The sequence below is a fragment of the Xiphophorus hellerii genome, chromosome 2 (genome assembly GCF_003331165.1).
Source record: "Xiphophorus hellerii strain 12219 chromosome 2, Xiphophorus_hellerii-4.1, whole genome shotgun sequence".
In the NCBI taxonomy this organism is placed as follows: Eukaryota; Metazoa; Chordata; class Actinopteri; order Cyprinodontiformes; family Poeciliidae; genus Xiphophorus; species Xiphophorus hellerii.
This window is the reverse complement of record NC_045673.1, coordinates 6,929,265-6,954,039: the sequence shown is the minus strand read 5'-3', so window position 1 is coordinate 6,954,039 and position 24,775 is coordinate 6,929,265. Positions and strand designations below refer to the sequence as shown.

Sequence of the window (24,775 nt, the reverse complement as noted above, 5' to 3'; positions counted from 1 at the left end):
TCTGATAACAGTTGTAGCCAATAAAATGGCGGCGAGACTCTGAACGCAACATGTTCACCCAACAGAAGGAGGTGCTGCCAGCGAGAGTCTCTGCAAACTGTTGAGGAGAAAGAAAAACATTGCTAAGATTGCAGGTTTTTACCATTATTTTAGTGAAACTATTAGGAAAAGAAATGTGTGCAAGAGGCATTTAATCTGACATGTAAGGCTGAGTTTTGTGCAAGAGGAGAAAAAACATCTACATGGAGAAAATAAGAAATTTCAGTCAATTTAAAAATGTATGCTCTTACAAGTAAAAGAAAAAAAGAAGTCATGATTGCATTACCAGGTACAGTTCTTGTCATCTAATAAATAAAATTCACAAAAAGGGTTTGTTTTGCAAACACCTGAGGTCAAACCAATCACACTTCCTTCCTGCTGCCATCTTAGTGGATTTCTACGGTAAACATCCTGCACTGGTGAGCTCTTTAGGGGATCAGGAAGTAGCTTTTCCATCAGATTAGTAGTGAACAACACTGCTGCATTACACTTCTCTTTCCTGCGTTACACAGCCGTCAAAATAAAATAGTGTTGAGTGAATTACAGATATTACAGACCTTTGTCAATTCAAAGCCACATGTAATAAATGTGTCTGCATGCCCACAAGGAAAAGTTCTTAGATTCACTACCTGAAGAATAATAGAATGACTTAACCTTAAATCTTTTTTAGTCATTTTTAAAAATTTATTTCCACACTCATGTAAACTAACATGACTCATTCCTAGACTCCTAGCCTTTGTTTTCAGTGTCACTCTTCTTGATCAGAAGCAAATAGTGTTGTGATCCTTCATATTTGTTCCCATGACGCTACATCTCCTTACACAACATGAGCAAAACGTTAGCAAGACCAAAAAAATAAAACGAAACGTAAAACCAGGGATATGATGCCCTTGTGTTCATAATCTTGTAATCAAATAAAAGTGAATGCGATCCAACTCAAGAGCGTCAAATCCTCAAAGTTCCTTCATTTATGTGTTAAGAATCCTGAGAGCACTAACTGAAAAGAAAAAGAAAAGAAAAGTAGTGAAGAATTACACATTTACAGTAGAAGAAATAGTTTGTTTTCACTTATGATACACTAAATATTTACAGTCACATGCAGAAGGTAATCCTGCATGAGGAGACCAGAGCCTGTCTCTTTTGCTGTTCGACATGAAAAATCAGAAGAAAAAAAAAGAAAAAGTGCCACAAATTCCCACTGAGTTTCTCTCATTCCTGGTCAGGATGATGAGGGGAAAAAAGAAACAAAAAGAAGAAGAAGAAGCACAGAACGATTCACCGGCAGTCACTCGAAGGTCGCAACAGAAAGAAAAACACATCACAGGATGCACTATTGCTACACATGATTCCTTAACTCTCCTTGGCACTCCTTGGAATGAAAAGAAAAAAGAAAAGAAAGATGGAAAACGATGCACTGGAGATGGCTGATGGTCAAGTCCACTCCGCAAAGAGCCGGCTGAGTAGTTGGACAAAGTTTTTACTCTTCTTCCGCGTAGAGCGTGTTGTCTGCAGATCGGAGGATATGACGATGACAAACAACCGTGTCAGGCTTTTCTTTGGATGGAGTGACGCTTTTGTTTCCCACTGTAGGCACGAGGAGGAGCCAAGGCATTGGGGGTTGCAAGGAGGGGCAGCGGGGTCTCAGCGTCTCATCTGACCCATCTGATAGTTCTCTCTGGGCTGACGGTGGTGCCTCTGGGGCTGCGCCTGCCGCTGTGGCTGACCCCGGGCTTGTCGCTGGCCGCCGTGGGCGTGGGGGTGCTGCGACTGGTGCTGCACCTGAGAGCTGGCGTGCTGCTGCGCTCGTCGCCTCTTCAAAGTGCCTGGAGACAAAACAAAACGGCGAATTGGCTCGCTTTTCGCCACAAAAACATTCCAGCGTTTTCAAGGCAAGAAGAGAAAGTCGGCCTTCTATCACCTGAAGAACGTTTCCAGGATTAGAGGACTAATGTCCCAATAAAACCTAGAGAAACTCATCCAGGTGTTTAACTTTAGTCACGTTGATTACTGCAACAGTAAAAAAGAATCAATCTAATCCAGAACACTGCTGCTGGAGTTCTGACTAAAACCAGGAAGATAGAGCGCATAAACCCAATTCTAACCCCTTACACTGAAAAAATAAGAGACCACTTAAAACGATCTTCTCATATTATACTCTTTGTAGCTATATGTTTGAGTAAAATGAACATTGTTCTTTTATTCTGTGAACTACTGACAATATGTTTCTGAAATTCCAAGCAAAAATTTAGTATTTATTTGTGGTCAAACTAACAAAAAAGATGCAGTGCTTTCAGACGTCAAATAATGCAAAGAAAACGAGTTCATGTTCCTTTAGAAACAACAATACTAATGTTTTAACTCAGGAAGAGTTCAGAAATCAACATTTGGTGGCATAACCAGGAGGTTTTCAATGTTAGTCAGTGCAGTGGGCTCTACATTTTTTCCAGAGCTGTGTAGTAGAAAGTGGTAGGAACTGACCTGGCAGTGGTTTGGGAGGAGGCAGCTTGGGGTTACTGCTGGGTGTGTGAACGCTGCAGATCTTAATGAAACCCGCCATGAGCATGATGAGAGCGATGCCCATCAGCAGCACGGCCCACCAGTGAGCCTGGAGGAGGAATCATCACAGAACCTTTTAATCTTAAACTGAAAACTAGAAAACTTCCAGCAGATTCGGTACGTACCACAATCCACTCTGCAATGTTCTCATAGAGTTCAGGGTTGAAGATGGCCTTCTTTAGCCTGGCCAGAGGCCCGTCTGCGTCCACCAGCCGGCACTTCATGAACACGTCGCAGTAACCTTTGAAATCGTTGCAGGGCGATCCCGCTGGCAGGGTGGTGACTTTCTTATTGAAGAACCGAGCCAGGCGCTCTGACCCCGTGCTGCTGCAGGTGTTGGGGTTCACTGCGGAAACAGATCAGATTCTCATTTGCATTGTGTCGACTAAGACAAAAACATAAAACTCTACTCGGCTTGGCTTGGCTCCAGCCCACTTAAATTCTCCCCTGCAACGATCTTTACACTGCAACAACATTTTTCTCTTGCATGTGTTTGAACAGAAAAATGGAAGCAAGCATTCAGAGTGATGGAATGCGCTCCAGTACGAACTAAAGATGTTGGATCTTATTTCATCGGAGCTTGTTCTTAAAAACATGCAATGTGATTCTATTAAACAGTGTCAGTGCTTTTAAACTATTCTGTCATTTGTTTTAACCCTCATCGGCTCAAAGGTGTCGCCGAAGACGTGTTTTTAGAAGCCGACTTTGCGGTACCGCATCTCTGCGATACTGCCTGAAAAATTCTATCGGTTTCTGAAAGGGGAGTCGTTGCGCTTTCCAGCCAATATCAGGTTATTACGGTAATTTCACGCCTGCCGTTGCAGGGAGCAGGTTTTACTTCAGTTTACTCTTATGAAAACTCTTTCAATAGACAATAAATTGTAAATAACTGCTAGATATTGAAAGTTCCAGTTGTTACGAGTAAACGGGGAAAACTATTTACTCACAGGACATTTAAAGAACTTTGTACAAATAAAATAAGCAAAAATATCCAGTCGAAGATTTTAAGCTTAGGACTTAAAGGGTTAAACTCGCTTGGGGTTACTGCTGGGTTTGCAGTAACCCCAAAAACACAAAATCTTATGGTCTGTTTCCTTGATCTGTTTTCTAGTGCAAATATCTTAGCTCACTTGAAATAAGAGAAAATTAACTCATAAGTAACTTTTCAGCAAGATATAGGAGCTTGTTTTAAGTCAATACTTCTTTACAATTAATGAAAAAGTACTGGTTCCATTGGTAGCTTAATTCACTTTCAACAAGATATTTTGTGATAAGTGAATTAATCTGCCAATGGAACATTAATATTAATATTAAGAAATTATTGACTTAAAATAAGCTCCTATATCTTGCTAAAAAGTTACTGGTAAGCTCGTTTTGTCTTATTTCAAGTGAACTAAGACATTTGCACTAGAAATGACACCAAAATACTTTTTTGTGTTTTTGCAGTGTTTAAATTAGTTTTACTTTTGTGTTGTTGATTTCTCCCCAGGGTCCTCTAGAAAATGAAATCTGGATCTTAAATGGGTTTTGTATGGTTATATAAAGTTATTATTATATAAAAAATAGATAAAGCCACTCACTCTTCTCCATGCAGCACACGTGGCAGAGCTCGGTCTCATCCTTGCCATCTTGGCTGGCGCAGGTGCACGCCTCGAGCCCGTACTTTTCGCAGATGGAGCCGGAGCAGCCCTGCGGGGGAGGAGCACGAGGACAGGCGACATCAGACACCGACTAGTGCGAGAATAGCGTTGCTACAGCAACCAGCTCTGCCAGCGCCAGGTGCGAAAAGTTCGGGCGCTCACCCCGTTGAGGCAGACTTGAGTTTCGCCGTGGCAGGCGGTGAAGTTGGCTTTGGGCTCCGAGGTCGGGCACTGGGCGCTTCCCCCGCTGCACATGCCCTGGTGAGCGCACTCGGACTCCTCCCTGCACTTCTCGTTGCGACCCTTGTAGCTGCACTCATGAGTGCAACAAGGACCCTGACTCGGGCTGATGGGACATAAGCAAGAGCAGAGTCAAAAGCAAGACGAGCGTGAGCCGATTGATCCTCCTCATGCAGAACGAAATGTCAAAAACCCATAAAAAATATCTAAGAAAATACCTAAAACTATAATAATTGTCGATTAATGGTTTATTAGATCGAAATCAATTAACTAATAACATCCTGCTTAGATAGTTTTTAAGTGTTGTAGTTTTCCTGCCATCCAGCAGAGGGCACCATTGGTCAAACTTCAGCAGAAACAGTTGATACAGAAACAAAATGGTGGGAAAGATTAAGTCAAATTGGACTCAGTCATACAATATTTACTATAAGTCAGTGGTGGGCCGTCAGGGCCTGCAAGGCCTTCTCTGCTGGCCTAAAAATATCTGAATCACAGACTGAATGTTAATTATATTTTGTCCATGAATACGTATTAAATAAATCCAAATGGTCTGTCCGCTTCCTTTCATTGCTAGCCCCCTGGTTGCGCTGCTTCCAGACGTGTATTTTCATATTTAAGCATTTAACCAATCACATTTCAGCCACTATTTGTTGCCAGGGTCAAAGAAATCTGCCTGGAGGCCTTCACAATCAGTTCTGCGGGCCCTGTAGCATAAAATAAATGTCGATCAAACTGTTGCTTCAACCAATCAGACTTTGAGTTGGCGACACCAAGGCCCTTTAGCAGGCGTACGGAAACTGTCAGCGTTTTCACACGCTCTGATTGGATAGTCAAAGAGTGTACTAGCCAGAGCTAGCAAACTGCATCTGTAGCGAAGCTGCACAAGCAAAGATATTGTTGTGTTTATTTAATAGCTGTTTTGTCATTTACCACCTTAATGGCGCTCATTCAGCCGAGCTGTTGATAATATGATAGAAAAGCCGAGGCGACTAATGCAGGAAATAAGTAAAATAACAATAAAAAGACAAACTGCCAACGAGTAAGGTTGATTTTGAGGTTTGTCATGAGTTAAACCTTCCTTCAAGAGTAAAATCACAATAAAAAGTAAAAATGCCAATGAGTAATATTTTATCGTTTTGGTCTTTTATTTTTCTATTCAGCAACCAAAGAGGTTCCTGTTTGGTTCCATTTTATAAATGTTTAAATTTAATAATGTGAGAAAACCACAATTTTCTGCTTATTTAGTCTATTTAATACAGATGACACAAAATAATATCATCAAAAGTGAATAATTAATCACTCAAAAAATTGCTGCAGCTAAAATTAAGTATTGTTTTAGTTTTTTATTCATATTATTAGCTTTTGGTATCTTTGCCAATTTTATAAGTGTCTTATTATTTTTACTAAACTTAACATTATTTTCTATTTTATCATTTACCTACCTGTGGTGATGTGTTTTGTTTGGTCAGCTGAGGCTGTTGTAAATGTGCTATATAAATAACCTCTGACTTGACTCCATAGATATTACCCAATAGATAAGAAAAAACAACTTCAGATTAACTCATTATTTGATTTCTTACTGGCTCCTACCTGCAGACTTTGTTGGGCTTTAATTTGCACTTCTTGTTGTCGGGCTGGTTGGCGTCGTAGCAGCACAGGTCTCTGCACTGGTCGCTGTAACCGCAGTCGCACTCCTCTCCAGGCTCCACCAGGCCGTTTCCACAGATCGGCTGGCCAGGATTCTGAGGCAAAGAAAACGCAACGCTAGACTCCACAAAACTGGAAGCTAAAGAGTCACAGGAAAATCAAATACTGCCAAAAGGAAAGCTTAGAATAATAAAAAAACAACACAATACCACAATAAAATGTTCAACAAATCCTTTAGGAATATAATGTCAAGAAATTCATCAGTATTGTTGATAAATAATGAATGTAGTCGTGCTGATAGGTTTTGTTGCTACTTCATTCATGTATTAATTCAAATGCATTCATTTTGTTCTTTTTATAATTTATTTAAATGGTTATTTTTTCAGCGTGGAAAGATTGTACAATAAATAACCAGAGTTGGGAAGCAACTAGTTCCATTTACTCGCTTGAGTATCTTTTTTGGGGGGAAAAAATAACTTTTAAGTATGTAGTTTGTTTTTATTATGCTGTACTTTTTACTTTTACTTGAGTAATTTTATTATGAAGTGTTGTTACTTCTGCGTAAGCAAAATGTCTGGGTTCTCTACCCACTGAATAAAAAAAACAAACATGTTTTAACCAAAATTCACCAAAGACAAAGACACACACCTGCAGTTTTTGTTAAAGTTTCATAAGTTTTTATAATTGAAAGAAACTGATTTGGAAAAAATTCTCTTTCCTGATTTTTTTTGACTTTGGGGGGGATTTGGAAAAGATATATCAGGCTTATTAATGAAAAACATTTATGGACAGAATCTGAAGTGAGACCCATTCCAGAAAACAAAACAATAATGACAGGATGGGTGATCAAGTGCAGGCCAGAACTTTGCCAAAATCTGGTTAATGGTTAAAAATAAAGTTTTTAATAAAGTAAACTAAGTGAGATCGCTTGTTGCAGTTATTCAACCCTGAAGAAAGAACACTATAAGTAATAATTGAAAGGCCAAAATTAATAGCATTAATGCTGTATGAATTATGTTAAAAATAATGGTTTAATTTCTGTAGGTAGCCATTTTAAAGCTGTGCCAAATATACCATCTGCATACAAAAGAAAAACAACAAAGGTAGTTGTTCAGCCTGCCAAATGCTGTCAGATAAAAATAATACCATGCCAAAGCCAAGATTGGGTTACGGATCTAGTGCCGCTCTGCAGGATCACCTCCAGCTGCCATATTTTATTTTCTAATGAAGACTTTTGAATGACTCTGCTCTCCGCTGCAGGGAGCAGCTGAATAAGAACAATTACAGGGTTTGAATTTCTGATTCCTCAACAAGAGAAGTTCAAATGCGGGCCAATGCGAAGCAGTGAAACCTACCAACAAAACAGTTTCCTCTCTTCTTCTCCAGAACCTGGCTGATGTTGCGAATGCTGCAGTAGGAGAACTTATTATTGTTGAGCTTGTCTCCCGATGTGGCTCGCGCATACATGATGTAATTGCCCTTCTCCTTCTTATCTTGGCTTTTGGATTCTCCTGGGGTGCACTCGGCTCCGGAGTCATGCTAGGAGTGAAAGTGGAAAAGAAAAACCTGAGGTTAGACAAGCGTATACCACATGTTAAATGTGCCATGTGTGAATAACATACCGGGGAGCCAAAGTTGTGTCCTACTTCATGTGCAAAAGTGATATGAGAGACTTTTGGAGGTACGTGGGAGGCATAATTCTGTACCGTGATTATACCAGTGTTGAGAGACTTCCTTTTTCCGTCGGAGTACAGCTTGCTTTTTTCACAGATTCCCCCAGAGCTCCCTGGAAAAGAGTGAGGAGAAGTTCAGAAAGCTGTTTTCACCTCAAAGAGACCAAGAATGGTTGATTCTATAAGTGAGTCAAATGTAAAATCCAGTCTTATTAGCACAAACCTTTAAAAAATGATTTAATTAAACATGGAAAACTCGAATTTCAGAGGAAAATAACAGTTTTAGAAGTGAAAAGTTGCATTAAATTAGACTCAACGTATCATAGTAGCATGACTAACAAGGTTATAAAAAATATTTTTTTACATATTTTTTGAAACTATGTTATGACAGGACAGTATGAGACAGAGTCCGTTTAAAAAAATTTTGTGTTTTTTTAAATCAAGGTCCTCTGCCTTCTCCCAGTGCCAACCAGAAACAACCAATCAGAGCCAGGAGGCGGGTCTTAGCACTGTTAATCAATCTCTATGTGGGACTGCTCATATCCTTTTCTCTTCCCCTCTTGCTCTCTGCTATCCTGCAGCTGGCAGAGCCTGTAATGAAAGCTCAGGCTAGTTAGCATAGACTGAATGCTAGATAGCATTCAATTAGCCTGAAAGCTAACTAGCATAAACGTTTATCTGACAGCAGGTAAACAGTTTTCCTGGAGCGCTAAGTTGTTTCTCAGCTATTAGCACATTTAACGGCGAATACATGACGATGATAATCAGATAATCATAGCCAGGATGCGTTAAGACCCACCGCCTGGCTCTGATTGGTTGGTTTTGGTCAGGAGTGTTGCATTTCTTCAAATTGCAATAGTAGCTCAGAAAGGAGGTGGAGGAGATTAATATTTTTCCCAAATTATCTGTCTAATATTGTACTGTCATAACATGTTGACAGTTTCACCAAATATGTTAAATATATATATATTTTTATAAAAGCTACATACTGCAGCTTTAAGGCATTTTCATATATTGGTATGTAAATTTCTGAAGCTGCAGTTCTAATTTACAATGTCAAAATTTTATGCACTCTGAAGTGAAATTGTCTTTTTATTTAAAAAAAAAAAAAAAAAACAATTCAGAAATTTTTTTTCCAGTACAGAATAATAATGAATCCAAAAGCTGCTAAGGAATATTTCAGCACCTGAGGGGGCTCCCACCCAGGCCAGGCCCAACACGCCATCATCAAAATCCCTGTCTGTGAAAACGTAAGCCAGACAGTAATCGTCGTGGTTCTGCTCCGAGTTCAGCTCCAGAAACTTCTCCACGCCGATGTTGGCGAAGCGGAACGGGTTGGATCTGTCTCTCTCGTCATTGGTCGTGTTTATCTAGACAGGAGGAGGCGAACGGGTTCAGAGGGGGAGACGAAAACTAAAACATCCGAGTAATACAGAGTCTGTTGGTGTAACTCACTCTAATCCGTTTCACCATGAAGCTGATGTTACGAATGCCCATGAAGTCTGTGCCCTGGTAGATCGCATCAATGGCTTTGACATGACTGGAAATCTACAGGTGAAAACAAAACAACAAAACAAATCAGGATTTTCTTTAAATTTACTTTTCCCAGAGTAAAATTCTAGCACTTTTCTAGCATTTTAAAAGCAGGTTTTCAGGCTTTTCCAGCACCACACTTTCCAGATAAAAACAATACAAATGAAATATTAAAAAGACCATTTCAGTTATATATTACATATAATTTATTAACATTATTAATACCATCTTGTAAGAGTATTTTATATTTTAAAGCCGATATAATAAAATTTTATGTTTTGAAATGTCTCTCTCACACACTTTATACATCCGACTGGTCTAAGAACTAAAGTCTTAGAAAAAACTAACAAAAAAATCCTCCAATTTTAATAACGCTGTTAATGTTTAAAATTTAAGCCAACTTTTATTTCAGTAACATTATTAATAAGTCATTAGGAATAAGAAATATTCATTACACTAAGCATGTTACACTATGCACCACGAATTTGGAACAAACTTCCAGAAAACTGTAAAACAGCTGAAACACTGACTTCTTTTAAATCTCAACTGGTTAACGTAAATGGTCTTCCTGCTCAAAATATAAAATATACAAAGAGATTTACAATGAAAACTCTCTAAGTTTTCTGACATTTAACAAATGGAAATAATTTTGGTGATTCTATCTAACCTAAATCAAGAAGATTTAGTCTGATTTAACTTCAAAGAGTGAGATTTTTTTTAAAAAATGGTTTGTGTGTTTACTGGATGTATGAAACTGTCCATCTAAGAGATGGATAATAATGTTTCCCAAATTTAGACTTTTAATTAAAGATTATATTGCACTTTATTACAAAGCTATGCAGTTTCAACATGAATAACTTTCAAGGACTTATTACAAAAATAAAGCACTTTCCAAACCTTGAAAATCTGATTGAAATTTAAGCATTTTCCAGGATTTCAAGCACCCGTACAAACGCTGTATGAAAAGTTTCAGGCTTCTGGAGATACTTCAGAGCGAATGAAAGTACGGCAAGACATCATGCCATATGTTCTCTTGTTTAGTAAAGCCTTATTGAACCTAATAACCGAGTTAAAAATGACACCAGGGATGCAATATTTCCCTCGACAAAACAGAAGGTTAGTGAAACGCCACCTGGTGGAGTTCGTCCAAATCGATGATAAGTTCAGCTTTTAACTGAGAAGTTATTCAAGCATGTATAAGTTTATGTTTTTGTTTAAACTTATGCATTAAAACACAAGTTTAAACATAAATATAAGTTTATGTTTAAACTTAAACATAAACTATTTAGCTCAAATAATTCCCTTTATGTGAGCTAAAGTGAATTAGCTCAAATAAGTACAGCTTATGCTATTTTTTTGTTATTTTACAGTGATTTCAGATTTCACTTAAACATAATTTGTGTTTTATAATAAATGTGTAAAAATGACCAGGAGGCAAATTCTACATCTAGTTTCCCTTCATAGCAAGAATGGCTTTTTTTTTTTTACTAATTCCTTTTAAACATATCAACTAAACAAGATTTAACTGATTTGACTAGATTGAAATCAAATTGAACAGGTCAGAAATTTTAATTTGGAAGGATCTGGAATTGATACTTTACTTTTTTCTGTATGAAGCTTATTTTAATGCCATAGATATAAATCATTTATTTAAGGTAGAAACCTAGGTTGATTATTGGTGCCAGCATAAGAGAGAAAACACTTAAAAAGACAAATTCTCCCAAAACTCATTAAAGTAATGCTATAAATTGTTTGTATTTTAATAGATTTTTAGATTTTACAGCCACAACTTCAAGTATTTTGACTCTGTTTACATGCTGCCAGAGTTTCCAATGTTTCTATGCAGGATCAGGTACTTTGTATTGCTGTCGTGTGGCTTACCTGAGCTATGACAGCTTCTCTGGTCTTATAGTATTTGTAGAAAAGATGGTCAGTCTGAATAAAGAGCTGGCAGGTGTTTTTCTCCACCTGGGCCATCCTCTTCTTCCTCAGCAACACGGGGCCTTCAGACTTCGCTTCGGTGTGGAGCTCCTGATGTGAGGGGCACATGAGTCTTAGAGAGCTAAATAAAACATATTTATAGCTTTTTCATCCTAACAGTGAGTAAATAAGTAATGGGAAGTATTTTTAGAGTTTCCCTCTTAAGCCACAGCATGTTCATAAATCAGATTTTAGCTAAGAGATGAATAAGATGAAATAAAACCACAATCAAAGCAAAAATAATTCCAGAAAATACAGATGCATTTCAATAAATTAGAAGATAATAATTCAGCAATTTAATTCACAATGTGAAACTCATAATATTTAGGTTCATTACACAAAAAGAAAAATATTTGTACAAGTTTTAGTTTCTCTTAATTTTGCTGATTAAGTCTAACACAAACGATAGCTCTAATTTACTTTTAGTTTCTCTACCTAAGTCCTTTCTCGGTCAAAACTAGGAATGCACCAATACATTCTATTTTTTGCTGATACCAATATCTGAGGACTACAATCGGCAGATACCGATCTGATAAGGAAAAACGGCTGAATTCACTTAAAACTTTTCTTTTTTTAAACACAGACATAAATGTATTGAATTAGAAATTTAAATGGTAACTCTGCACCAGTACAGCTCACTTAAATATACCCACAGCTTCACAAGCTACTGGTTAAACATGTAAGACAACTTCAATTTGTTCAGTCAGAGCAATTAGGACAATAAAAGACGATCTAAAATAAATAATAAAGACACCAGACAAAAACAATAGGTTGACTATCTTGGTCAAACTACTAACAAACCTTCACCATTAGGAATTCTAAATATAATGTCAAATAAATAATAAAGTATGACGTCACTCAGAGCACAAAGCATAGAATAAGGCTGAATAGATCCGCCCTTATGGATCGGACTCATGGTCACCAATGATCTAGAATTTTTTTTTTTCCAATATTGGCTCCGATACAGATATTAATATCAGGATCAGGTGCATCTGTAGTCAGAACTTGTAAACAGAAAACCTGTGTGCAAAACCTTTTGGATGTTCTGTGAATGTCAAAAAAAACACAATTGCTGTGTCTCCATTAGATAAGAAATACAATTAAAATCACACATGAATAAGTCTGTTCATGCAAAAATGTATGGAGGTGATACATGTAAATTCATGAGATACATTCATATTACAGCCATGTCACTAGCGCTCATCTATTCAGCGTCTTATCCAGGCGATGGAGCAACAAGCTCCTCATACTTGGGAGTGGCTTTGTTTATATGCAGCATTTTTGGGAAATTGTATTTAGCAAATTTAACAGAATAGAGATAGATTCAACACTTTAACATGACAAACTCAACTTTTGATGAACTGTGCGATGCTGCGACAGCCCTGTAGGAGATCCAAGGAGAAGCCGGTGGCTACAAATAAACACGTTGCTGCTGCTGCAGACAAACTGTTGGAAATGGTTTGATGCGGAAGAAGTGTTTGTGAAATACACAAATTTAGATACGGTTGAAAACCTACCTCATTCTAAAGCAAGAAATTATTATTTTTTTAATTGGAAAACATTGGAGTATTTCCTATATTAGAGTGTTTCAATTAAGCCAATTTATTTTTGCTATTCCAATTTGCACAATTTTATGGTCAATGGAAACGCAGCTGGTGTCTGTCAGGTGTACAACAGTAAATATGCAAACCATGACAACATTGCTGTATTAAAATGTCTTTCTTTAATAGGTCTAATGGGAAAAGATATTTAAAATATATTTTATGAATTTATACATCACTTTCTGAATTCAAGAATTTGAATATTATTTTTATGATATGCTAATTTACACTTCTGTGTGTTAACTATTTTATGAGCACTCTGTATGCACAGTTTAATTTGGTTAATGATGATTTTCCTATGGAGCAACAAACAACTTCATTCAGTTACAGTTACAATCAAATACAACCACAAGAGCAGCTAGTAGTATGGATTGTGAAATATTATTCAGCTCCTTTGGTCATTAATAATTAAAAATATTATTGAGTTGTTTTAGAAAATCATTTAAACAGTGGCTTCTAATTAATAAAAACTGCATTCATGTTGAAAGATGGACTTAAATATTCATTTCTGCATGTAACTTGCTTTTTTTTATTTTTTATTTTTACTTTATGTGGTCATCCATGTGTGTGTCAATTATTTTTCTTTATTTTTTTTATACCATCAACCTGGCCAGGGGCTGCAGATGAAAATTAGCCCTCGTGGCTAAATCTGCCATATTTACATGGTTGTTTTTTAATTTACTCGTGTTGATTAATATGCACCTTCCCTTATGAAATAAATTCTAATTCATGGGAAGCTGCTTCACATAACTGTAAAGATGTTTCACTGCCAGTATTGCAGCTTTGGCCAGACACCAGTTTTTCTAATGATTCCAATTAGTTGAAATGGAAAAAAAACAAACAAATTTCCCAACTATCTGCCAAAGCAAAAGCTGCCAAGTATTAAGAATCAATATTTTTGCAATGAACCAAAACCAGAAAGGCATTTAAGTACTTATTCAAGCCATAAAATGACTGCATGTCACGTGTTTTCCTGATTTTTTTAAAATTATTATTTTATTTTCACCTTGTTTGGCTCCACTGTAGCAGAGAACTGATACTTCTTCATCCTCTCGAATACGGAGCTGTCAGCGCAGCCTCCCTCTGGGCCGTACTTGTGCGGATAGTCTGAGTGACAGAGGCAGAGACACAAACACTGTTTGGATTATAAAGACAATGTTAGCTACTTAACCCCCTGAGTCACTCTATTCCCGGTGCTATTCATGATCAGCTAATGGATGTACTTATACACCACTTGATACGCCTCGCTTCAGCGTGCGAGTCGCTACTTTCCCGTCGCACTCATTAGCAATTCCTCTCGCAATCCTGTTTAATTTGCCCCACAGCAACTTGCTATGTGTTCGCAGATGATTTGAAATTAAAGGCTGCTGCTGTAGTGAAGTGTGCTTGGTGCTCACTATTAGTACCAACATTGTGTGGAGAGTATAAATAAGCCAGAGAGAAGGATTGTGTTATTCAGCTAATGAGCACCCCGGGTATCTCTGCTCCCACGGGGGGCAATCACACCAGTCAGCCTTCATCTGCTCAGCTGCCCTAACCTTGCACTTTCCCTGTTACAGCATTTCCATGAAACAAATTACACATTAGATTCGAGGAAGTGATGCTGTTGATTGAATGTGAGCAGGTGAAGAGTCTAGGGACTTACGTATGTCATCTTCGTGGTAGATGACTGAATGAAACGGCACGTCTTTGCCCTCCAGGTATCTCTCGACTGGTTCCACGTAGTAAGTGCCGTGGTAGCTCTGGATGAAGCCCTCAAACTTACCGTCCACAACGGAGCCGTGAGTCAGGGTGCCTTTCTCACCTGGGAAATCAAATCATGGCACTTTATAGTCAGACTCACACGGGACTGCATGCTAAGTTATCACAGCATGTTAAAAAAATATCACAATGCACTGGAATATTAACGTCTTAAACGGATTACCGTAGATTTCTCCAGTGTAGATATGAGAGGTATCAGTATGGAATCTCTTCTCCTGAAACTTCTATTTTCAGATCTGGAGGAAATAAGGTTGTATCTCTTTTCATCCGTATATTGAAATGCCTGAAATGACACGAGGAGATCGTCACAAAACAATCTGCACTGATTCATCATTTGGATTAGCTCTATAATGCCTCTTTGAACATGTCAGGACAGGTCTATATGGTTTATACAAAACATGTTCATTACAGTTTTTGCACAAAATCATTCATAGACAATGAGATTTTAGTCTGTTCAGTTCTGCCTATTTTGAGCTGTTTTAGGGCCTCCTGTCACTTTAAACCCAAATAAGCTGCTGCTGGTCACTGCTCCTCAATCAGTGTTAATACTTGCATGTGAAAATGGCTGCAAACAGATGCGCAATTATACAACCGTACATCTTTGAAAAGCAGAAGTGGAGCCTCCTGCACAACCAGCAAGAATCCAGCAAGTGGTTTCTGAACTGTAAGTCAAAAACAAAACATGTGGTTTTTTTCCAGCAGCCAGTACAGCAAACACAGCAGTAAAACCAGCAGACCAAACGTGCTGGAGCTCAGCTTGAGTTGCTACATGACATACTGGACTCGGCTGGGGTTGCTAGGTAACAGCGCAATGCCTTTCGATTGTGACTCAATAGGGAGGTTTTTGAAATGGCTCATTTTCCAAACACCAAAAAAAATGATTGGTGCTGTTTTTAGAAGGCACTCAAAACCCAAAGGGAAGTGTGAAAGTGTGTAAAAATGCTTCCCCTTTGCCAGTTTCAGGGATAAGATAAGGTCATGACGTAAAGTAAAAAAATTTTGAAGTTGTTTTTAAATTTACCGCATTTTCATAATAACTTACGTTGACATAGATACTTGATTGTGCCTATGAAATGGAAAATACATAATACTCTCCCCGTCCCTTTAGAAATGCAATAAAAAGTATTGGTCAATGTCATATTTTAACAATAATGAGAGTACTTCTCACACCAAGTTTAAATAAAAAACTGATCACGTTATAGATTGTTTAACATTTTTAGGGTAATACGATGAAACTAGAATCAAAAGATTAAATTGGGGAATAAATGTTGAACTGAAAGTAACACAATCTTAACAGAAACAATCTCAACATGCATTGAAGCTGCTGTAATGTTTCGATGTCAGATCTTATTTGAAAAATGGTTGATTTTCAACACATGAACTGCGGTTTCTGTTTCATACTCCACTCAATTGGCCTGTGTTTTCTTCTGACTAGTTGACATTGAGGCTGGGATTGCACAAGTGAGTCTGAGTGCAATCAACAACAAAATAAAGCACACACACGCACGCACACGCACCACTCAAACAGTCAGGGAGCCCAACCCACTGCTTTGCTGTAAACAAACCCCTAATTTCCACAACAAACGTTTTGCATCACATCCTGCAAGCACTACTCAGAAAACACTCGAATCTCGAAAACAGAATCAGATTGTTGGGTTGAATGAAATCAGAACTGAAGAAAACAAAATGCATCTTGTAGTCTTTTTAAACGAAAAAAATAAAATCTATCTGCGTGTTTGTTGTTGCACAGTTTTATATTTCAGTTATTCTCTTCCTTATTTAAGCAGCATCAGGGTTTATGAACAGCGAGTCCTGTTATAGCCAGGATGATAAACAGTCCTTGCCAAGTTTCAAGGCAGATGGTGGTGACTTTGTGATGGAGTTTAGATGCTATCCAGCACCGCCACCTCCTCCTCAAAATAGGGACAAACTATATGCATCTTCCCATCTGTGAAATTAGTATTTATTTTAGATCTTAATGCATCTGCCTCCGCAATCACCTCCTGGATGTGCAATAAAAAAAGCTTACGCTTAACCTGAAGCCCCAATAATATAAAGATACTATCACATATGGGGAAAAGGGCAGCAGATGTGCACAACTTAGACGATTAAAACCTTAAATGCTTCTTCTTATCTGGCATTTAACCAACTGATGAATCATCTCCAAAAAGAAAAACAACAATGAACTAACATAAGTTTTCAGTAAGCATTAGAAGCTTGTTTTAAGTTAATAATTTCTTAATATTGGTGAAAAAGTACTAAATCCACTGTCATGGAAAAAATGTCTTGTACGTGAAATAATCTCACTGTAAAAACACCAAATCTTACCAAGTATTTTTAGTCTAGTTTCTAGTGCAAATATTTTATTACACTTTAAATAAACCAAAATTAACATACAAGTATCTCTTCAGAAAGAAATAGAACCTTGTTCTTTAATTTTAGTTAAAAAGCACTAGTTCCATTGGCAGATAAATTTACTTACAAAACATTTTTCCCATGTTATAAAGAAATAATCTGCCAATGGAACAGGTAATTCTTCACCAATATTAAGGAATTATTTACTTAAAACAAGCTTCTATATCTTGCTGATAACTTAGTTTAAATTACTTTTATCTTAATTCACGTTTACTAAGATATTTGCACTAGAAATGAGAGTAAAATACTTGCTAAGATTGTATGTTTTTGCTTTGCTAGCGCTTTTTTTAAAAATCAATATCAAGGAATAAATTACTTAAAACAAGCTACTTTATCTTGCTGAAAAGTTATCTGTAAGTTAGTTTTGTCTCATTTCAAGTGCACTAAGATATTTGTTCTAGAAACTAGACCAAAAATACTTGGTAAGATTTAGTTGTTTTGCAGTGCAGATCTAAAATGTCCCCAGTAAGCGGGAACAAATGTAAAAAAGGTTTAATCTTAAAGCAAATCCCTTCTACTAAACCCTTAACCAACAACAATACCTACACAAGGGATTAGTTTGCAAACAAATAACACATGAGGACACAAGTAAAGATCAACCAACCTTCCGTGGGCATGAAAATCTAAATGAAGAAACTTGTCTTCATGAGAGATTGCCCTCTTAGGCCCGCTGGTGCTTGCTGTGAATGAGCTCTGTGTCGTAGGACAGGCCTTCATAATGATGGATATACTTGTTCAGAGGGTTCCTATAGTGTCCTGCGGGGAGAAACGAAACAGACGAACACACGTCAGGATGGATAGCCGCAATCATCTCCACCAGTGTCAAGAATTGTTTCATAATTTAGACCAAAGTGTTTGTCAATAACTGCAGAATGACAGAGGAAGTCGGGTACATCATGTTTTCCTCACAGAAAAATGTATTTCTAATTTTATAGGTTAAGAAATACATTTTCATTTAAGTTGTAGACATACCTAACTGCTTATTACTCATTGGCTGTATGTGGCACTGAGTAATAAAATAGACAAAAACACCCATAAGATCATCTTTAAAAATAATTTTAAAGAGGTATAATATTTACAGTCAGACTTGACAGATTAAAAGCTAAAGGCAACTACCCAATAGAAAGATACGCTAAAAAATGACTAACATCGACTGAATACTGATTTTAATGACAATATTTTGTGCATCCCTGCTCAAGATTTGCCATTTTATTTAAAAGTTGCCTGATCTCAAATGGAGAATCAAAAACCTAATCAATGGAATAAGATTTAATCTTAAAGCAAATCCCATCCACTAAACCTTTAACCACAAATAGATTGTCATCGACTTCATGCTTAACTACCAACTGAACTGATTTGTAACGGTTCAGTTGCCAAAGCAGTGAGTCCTTTAAAGCACGTGTCAAACTCAAGGATCATGGGCCAAATCCGGCCCGCCATAGTCGTTTATGTGGCCCGCTAGATTCTAGACTAAACACAAAGTGTGCTTAAATATTAAGTTATTAACCAAATCAATGCAGTCTCCAATCTTTTATCAATCAGTCCCTTCAGTTTCTTGAGAATTATCGTGGAAATTCATGCAAAATCAACAAATCCTCGCACTTTTTTGTGCTATTTTGCAGATTTTTCTCAAAAATTGTCAAAAACTTTCTTACTTGTGCTAAACAGCTGCCTCAGCCTAAATTGATGTCACATTTAAAAAGTCACATTTACCATCATAAATGAGCGCAAATATCTAAAATATTTACAAATTAGTACCACAAACACTTTGATTGTTATTGCAAAAAATATATAAAAAATCTCAAAAAGTATCACAGAATTCTGGACGGACTGAGAATATGTTCAATAATATTATCTAATTTTATGAATTTATTGATATTCTAAAAGTTTGTGAGCAAGTTTTATCAATCCATTCTGGCACAAGCGGCCCTTTAAGAGCATTCATGATCTTGATTCAGCCCAAAACGAAAATGAGTTTGAGTCCTCTGGTTTAGAGCATCCAACACCAGAAGAAAAAAGAGCAAAAAACAAAACTGAAAGTTCAGGTCAAGTATAAAAGGAGTCTTGTCTTATTGTGTGTCAGCTGGAAGTTCATTTTCTCAGGACGGACACTTTAGATACAACACTGGAAAGCCAAACTCCAGTGAGAAACACACCTTCATTAATGGGAAAAATATTGTGATTTTGTTTGGGTTTTTTTTTTTGCTTCGGTTTGCATTTTGAAAACAGTGTACATAGAAGTTCTGACTGTTCGTGTTTAAGGTTTAATAACATTCTGGACTGGGTGCAGTGAGTTATCTTGCACTACAACAGCCAATAGCGAATACACACACAGCAATCAGTGCAAACAGCATCACTTACTGCTGGGAAAACCTAATCTCCTGCAGTAAAATTGATCCTACTTTGACTTTCCACAAGTGTAGGGCATCTCTGTAGACAATTCTCATCCCCTTGTGATCAAAAACAGAGGACCATGAAAACTGCCAAGCACTGACCTTTAAATGCTCAAGATACCAGTCGGCTGGCATCTGCAGAAATAAACTGTAATCCAGGCAACATACAAATATCACCATTACTTGACAAGCATTGACTGGTCACAACTGTTTTATTACAGGGTATACTTAAAGGTGGTCTGTTACGCTACCTTGAACATGCTAAGATAGGTCTATGGGCTATAAAAAAACATGTTCATTAAAAATTTTTTGCATGAGATTTTGGTCTGCTCAGTTCTGCCATTTTTGAGCTCCTTTATAATAAGTTGTTTTAGGGCCTCTTATTACTTTAAAACCAAGTAAGTGTGACCAAGCCTCCAAAACTCAACTTTTACACTCGCACATGAAAATGGCTCTGGAAAATAGGTACACAATTATACAACTGTACATCTTTGAGAAGCAGAAGTAGAGCCGTCTGCACAAACAACAAAAATGGTTCGACCCGATCCTATTGGTGCTACGGCCCTGGTCATTTTGCATTGAGCAGGATACATCATGTAAATCGAATTATTGCTAAAGCTACCCAGGTGATCTCCACAGCGACCGCAGAACAGTTTTCTTCTTGGGTCTCCCGTCCCATTTTTTCTGTATGCGCTCACGAGCGAGGAAGCTGAGGGAAACATTTACCTCAGGTTTACATTTAACGAGAAAAAAAAAAAAAATCTCTTCTGAATGTCGTCTCTGAGCTGGACTCGCGGCCAGCTGAACTAACGCTGCGGCTGGCAGGATTTCCCGGCTGGAGCAACGCCAGATGCGGAAATCCCCTAGTTCACAGCCTTGCCGACTTCTGATCGGTTCAATTGGAGAAATTTTATTTACATTTACCATTAAAACCTTTGGCTGAAGAGGCGATTGTAATCCCAGTGTAGGGTAAGAACAGATTATGACGGGAATTTATTGATGCAGCATATTGAAATGACAGTCATCGAGAAAGTCTAGAGCTCCTCTGACCCAGAGATCTGATCTTTGTCCCGCCCCGCAGCCAATGAACCAACGACAGCTAACTCCAAACCGGCCGGGCCTGGCCGGCCCAATTGGAACCATAGCTCTCGGGGTTCCAGGGAGCCGGATGGTACCAGGCTGGAAGTGCTAATGCAAAAACAATCGGCCTGGCTTCAAAGCAGGGCCGGCCCGGGTCGACCCGGGTCCAGCGGTGCAGTGCAAAAGGGGTTTAAGAGACAGACTGGGTTTCCCTGGGGTTGCTAGGTAAAAGTGAAGTGTGACTCAATAATTAAGAGGTTTTTGAAATGACTCGTTTTCCAGACACCAAAAAACACTAATTTATTGACAAAATGTTGGATTTTTTAAATCGCTTGGGCTGCTTTTAGAAGCAGTTAAGACCCAAATGAAGTACAAAATATGAATTTTGCATAATATGTGCCCCTGTGGATGAATTGTCACAGCATTTTAGCTAAATGTTGTACAAGTAGTACAGTTCTAAATGTGTTGGGGATGATCCAATGACAGATACTTGAAGCACAGGATTAAAATGATGGAAATCTACAGAAGCTCCATATGGTCTATATTTTAAAGCTGAACTAAATCTATTAAAATCAAGTAAGTGGCAGCTTTAGAGCTACACTCATCTGCAGAAGCTGCAGAATTATTTCACCATCAAAGGAGTGGGAGGAGGATATGAAGGAAAGTGTTTCTCATGCATATCCGCCCATTTCACATTTAAAAGCAGACAGAAGTCAATCCACAGCAACAAAAATGTGTTCAAATAAAAAAAATAAAAAAAGCTGGAAGATTTCTTTATTTGTTGTTGATATAAAACAAGCAAACCAATGGATTATATAAACCAGGCAGCTTTCCCACTCCATTCCTGACACTACTTTCATTAAACAGACAATATGTAATTAGAGCTGTCTGGCAGGTAATTAAGCCTGACTAAAGAACTATAATTTACTGTAAATAAAAGACTGTGTAACAGAGACAAATAAATGCTCCAGATTTCAGCTTCTTCGCTGTTCATAAGCTGTATCAAATATTTAGGTGATAACATTAAATTTTTCATTGAGGTGACTGTGAGAAGTGAGGAATGCCTGGAATTACCTCATTCGCCAAGTCTCAAAAATGCCAGAAAAGTAAAAAAATAAAACAAAGACCGTCTATTTAGAGAAATCACAAGATTTTGATAAAAGAGCAAGTGAAAGTTGTGACATTTAAAATGATGGTTGGGTCCCAAATAGCTGTAAAATGATTTAGTTGTTTCATTTAAGATTTATAAACAACAAATAAATAATGCTATACTTTGTTAATGATTAACAGCAGCAACTTTTCTGAGCTCCCACAGAGAGGAAAAAGTTTTCTGAACTCATTTTTGACTTTATTATTTGGCAAAAAGCTTGGTATAAAAAATTAATTAAAAAATCCAGTGTTGCATTTGTCCTTGTAAAGCAACAGTGTTCAAAGTACATTCCCTTTTGTGAAATATTGAGCTTGAAACTCATTTTTGCCGGTGCATTTCTCCTTGCAGTTTTGAATTAGTGAAGAACAAATCCTTTGTAACAACAACACTGACAATTTCACCTGAAGACAAGCAAATAAAAGTTTGACAACCAATTACTCACATAGCCAATAGTCTTGCCTTTAACCTTAAAACAAAAAAAAGTCCTGCACAAATTAACACATGTTTTATATTTTGTTTCGTTCTGAGCCAACTCTTTTTCTCCATGTACTTCAAATAATAGGTCATCATTTTACAATATATTTGTGTAGATATTTTTCACATATTTATATTAATATTTGCCCTTTCACAGATTTGAGTTATTTTTGGGGATTTACATTCCTGTAAAGAAATTTCAGTCCATTTTTTTTTCAGGATTGTTTTACTTTCAATCATATTGATTTTGACTAGGAAACTTTATTTTTTTTAGCCACTCGGAGACAGACTTGCCGGGCTGTTTCGGATCAATGTCCCTTTTGCATAATGTGCACTTGAGCTTTAAAATCCCTAAATGATGGCGAGACATCTACTTTTATGATTTACTGGAAGAGAGCAGAATCCAGTATAGATAATTAAGCATGGTTTTCTGGAATGCTGTTACATTGGATATAACGGGACGTATTCCTTTCAAAAAGTTCCACTTCAGTTTTGTCAGTGCAAAGAATAATTTCCCGAAAGCCTTGGGAATAATTAAGATTTGTTTTATCAAACTGGAGAAGAACTTTGTGATATGTTCGGTCACTATAATGGATACAATTCGACTGAGGTTAGCAGACATTGCTGTAACATTTTCTTTGTGACTAATAAATCATGCAATAGCAATGTTTTTGCTAAATATTGTGAGATCAGTGGTAAAAAATAAAAAATACACACTTTCCTGCATCCCCTTGTTCTCAACCAACAGAATAATTGTTGCAGTGGCAAGCAAAGTGGGAGTAAAGTACACTTAGAATATATCAGGCAACTGTTACTACAGTCCAAACAGTGTTTTGCAACATTGAAAACTTCTGGGGCGATACATTTGTGGATTGTATTGGCGATCTCCTGCAGGAGAGGTGAAGCGGTCCAGAACAAATTCAGGTTAAGGTCACCACTGCACCATGTTTTCTTCATTTCTGGCTCTCACTTTATGGAAGCGCTTAACTGTCAGAGCTAGGAAATAAAAACATGAGCACAATCTCGTTAAAATGAGAACTTTTATCTTTTATATCTCATTGAAATGTAAATATGTTCTTGTTTAAATGGGAACGGTCGTAACAGTAAAAGGACAGCACTTCGTGGCAGTGTCGTCTGTAAGAAAGAGTGAGAAGTAAGAAGTATTTCTGGTAAAAGTCCAGCATTTGTACAATTTTAACTTTTTCAGTCATTCACACATTGGTTGTGCCAAACAATCAGCACCACCGCATCCTCTGACAACCACCAACGAGAAAAGGTGGGTGAAGTGTCTTGCCAAAGTACAGAAAAACAGACGGATGAAAATGGGATTCAAACCAGCAAGTCAGGGGGAATCTCTACCTCCTGAGCCATTGTTGACTCCACATTTTATGTGGTTAAAACATGAATGTTTTTCATATGTGAATTTATTTCCTACCTTGGGCACCCATCAATCACTCTTTTGTGATCCATGGCCATTTCCAAAGCTGGAGACACAAAGTCTTAGAAATGGCTCTGTTGCCCCTTTACAGATCTTTAATTACAAGCCTACTTCATGATGTCTGACAGGTTCTTATCCAGGGTAGACAGTAATTAGCCCTGGTTGTGGCTACATAAGTACAACTCAGCTTTCCAAAAATGTGGTTATTCACAATAAATGTTGGACTTAATAAATAGAATCTCCATCTTACAGCATTTTATGTCTACCCTGGTTATATCTTTGCTGCTTTTAAATAAGCAAGTATGACAAAAAGGAGGCAGATGCTATTTCACAACCCTGTACGTTGTTAATGTTTACAAAATCGCTCCTAGATGAGCAATCACACTGGTAATACCGCACTGATTCGTGTATTTATGTTAAATTATAGCAATGTCTGCATGAAATAACATTAACCAAACAGTGCAAGAGAAAATAAGCTTGGAAGCCTCGGTTTTGACAAAAACAGCTAACTTTAGCGGCTAACTGGAAGGTTAGCATCGAGCTAACGGTCCGTTAACCCAGTCGGCTTCTCCATCTTCTCATAACAATGGCTGTCGGCTCTATTCGCACGATAAGAACAGAACCGGGGCCGAAACCGACGATACGCAAAAATAAAACAGTGACAACACAACAGAAACAACTCTGCGTTGTCGATTTACAGCAACAAACTGCGTAAATCCCCGTCGGCTTTGACGCAACGCATCTTTTGTTAGCTTGAAGTGAGAAAAGGGTGCAGTCCTGTTCACAACAAGCAGGCCCCGCTGATCCTTCTGTTAGCTAGCGGGCTATCGGGATTTCTGCTCCCTCTCAGCCGCCGCCGCCGCCGCCGCTGCTACAGCTACTGCTTCCCGGATTCCTCCCACCCCTGCGAAGATTTCTCCCCCAAAATGCCCCACTCACCTTGGGTGTAGTTTAGCAAGTAAAAGAAGAGGAAAACTTTGAGTGGAAGCGGAGGTGACAAATCCATTGTTAGAGCATTGATACCTATTTCACTTTATTGTCCTATTTAGATAGGCGCAGACGCCCTGTGTGTTTATTGCAGCTTCCTCTCATCGCCTCCTCTCTCCAGCTCCAGCGTCGTGCCGTCACACGCCGGGCAGCTGGGATCCCTTCCCC

General features: G+C 37.8%; 1 protein-coding gene across 1 annotated transcript; it reads right to left on the bottom strand.

Annotated features, from left to right (window-relative positions):
• LOC116735620 (disintegrin and metalloproteinase domain-containing protein 10-like) lies at positions 1–24,775 on the bottom strand. The gene is given in 18 exon segments (XM_032587628.1): positions 1–1,862; positions 2,518–2,644; positions 2,721–2,941; positions 4,176–4,284; positions 4,398–4,581; positions 6,066–6,217; positions 7,482–7,661; positions 7,745–7,908; positions 8,982–9,165; positions 9,251–9,343; positions 11,210–11,359; positions 13,916–14,016; positions 14,555–14,713; positions 14,834–14,867; positions 14,869–14,953; positions 17,690–17,748; positions 17,750–17,841; positions 24,560–24,775. Coding segments are annotated over 18 exon segments (2,343 nt in total). The 5' UTR covers positions 24,627–24,775; the 3' UTR covers positions 1–1,680.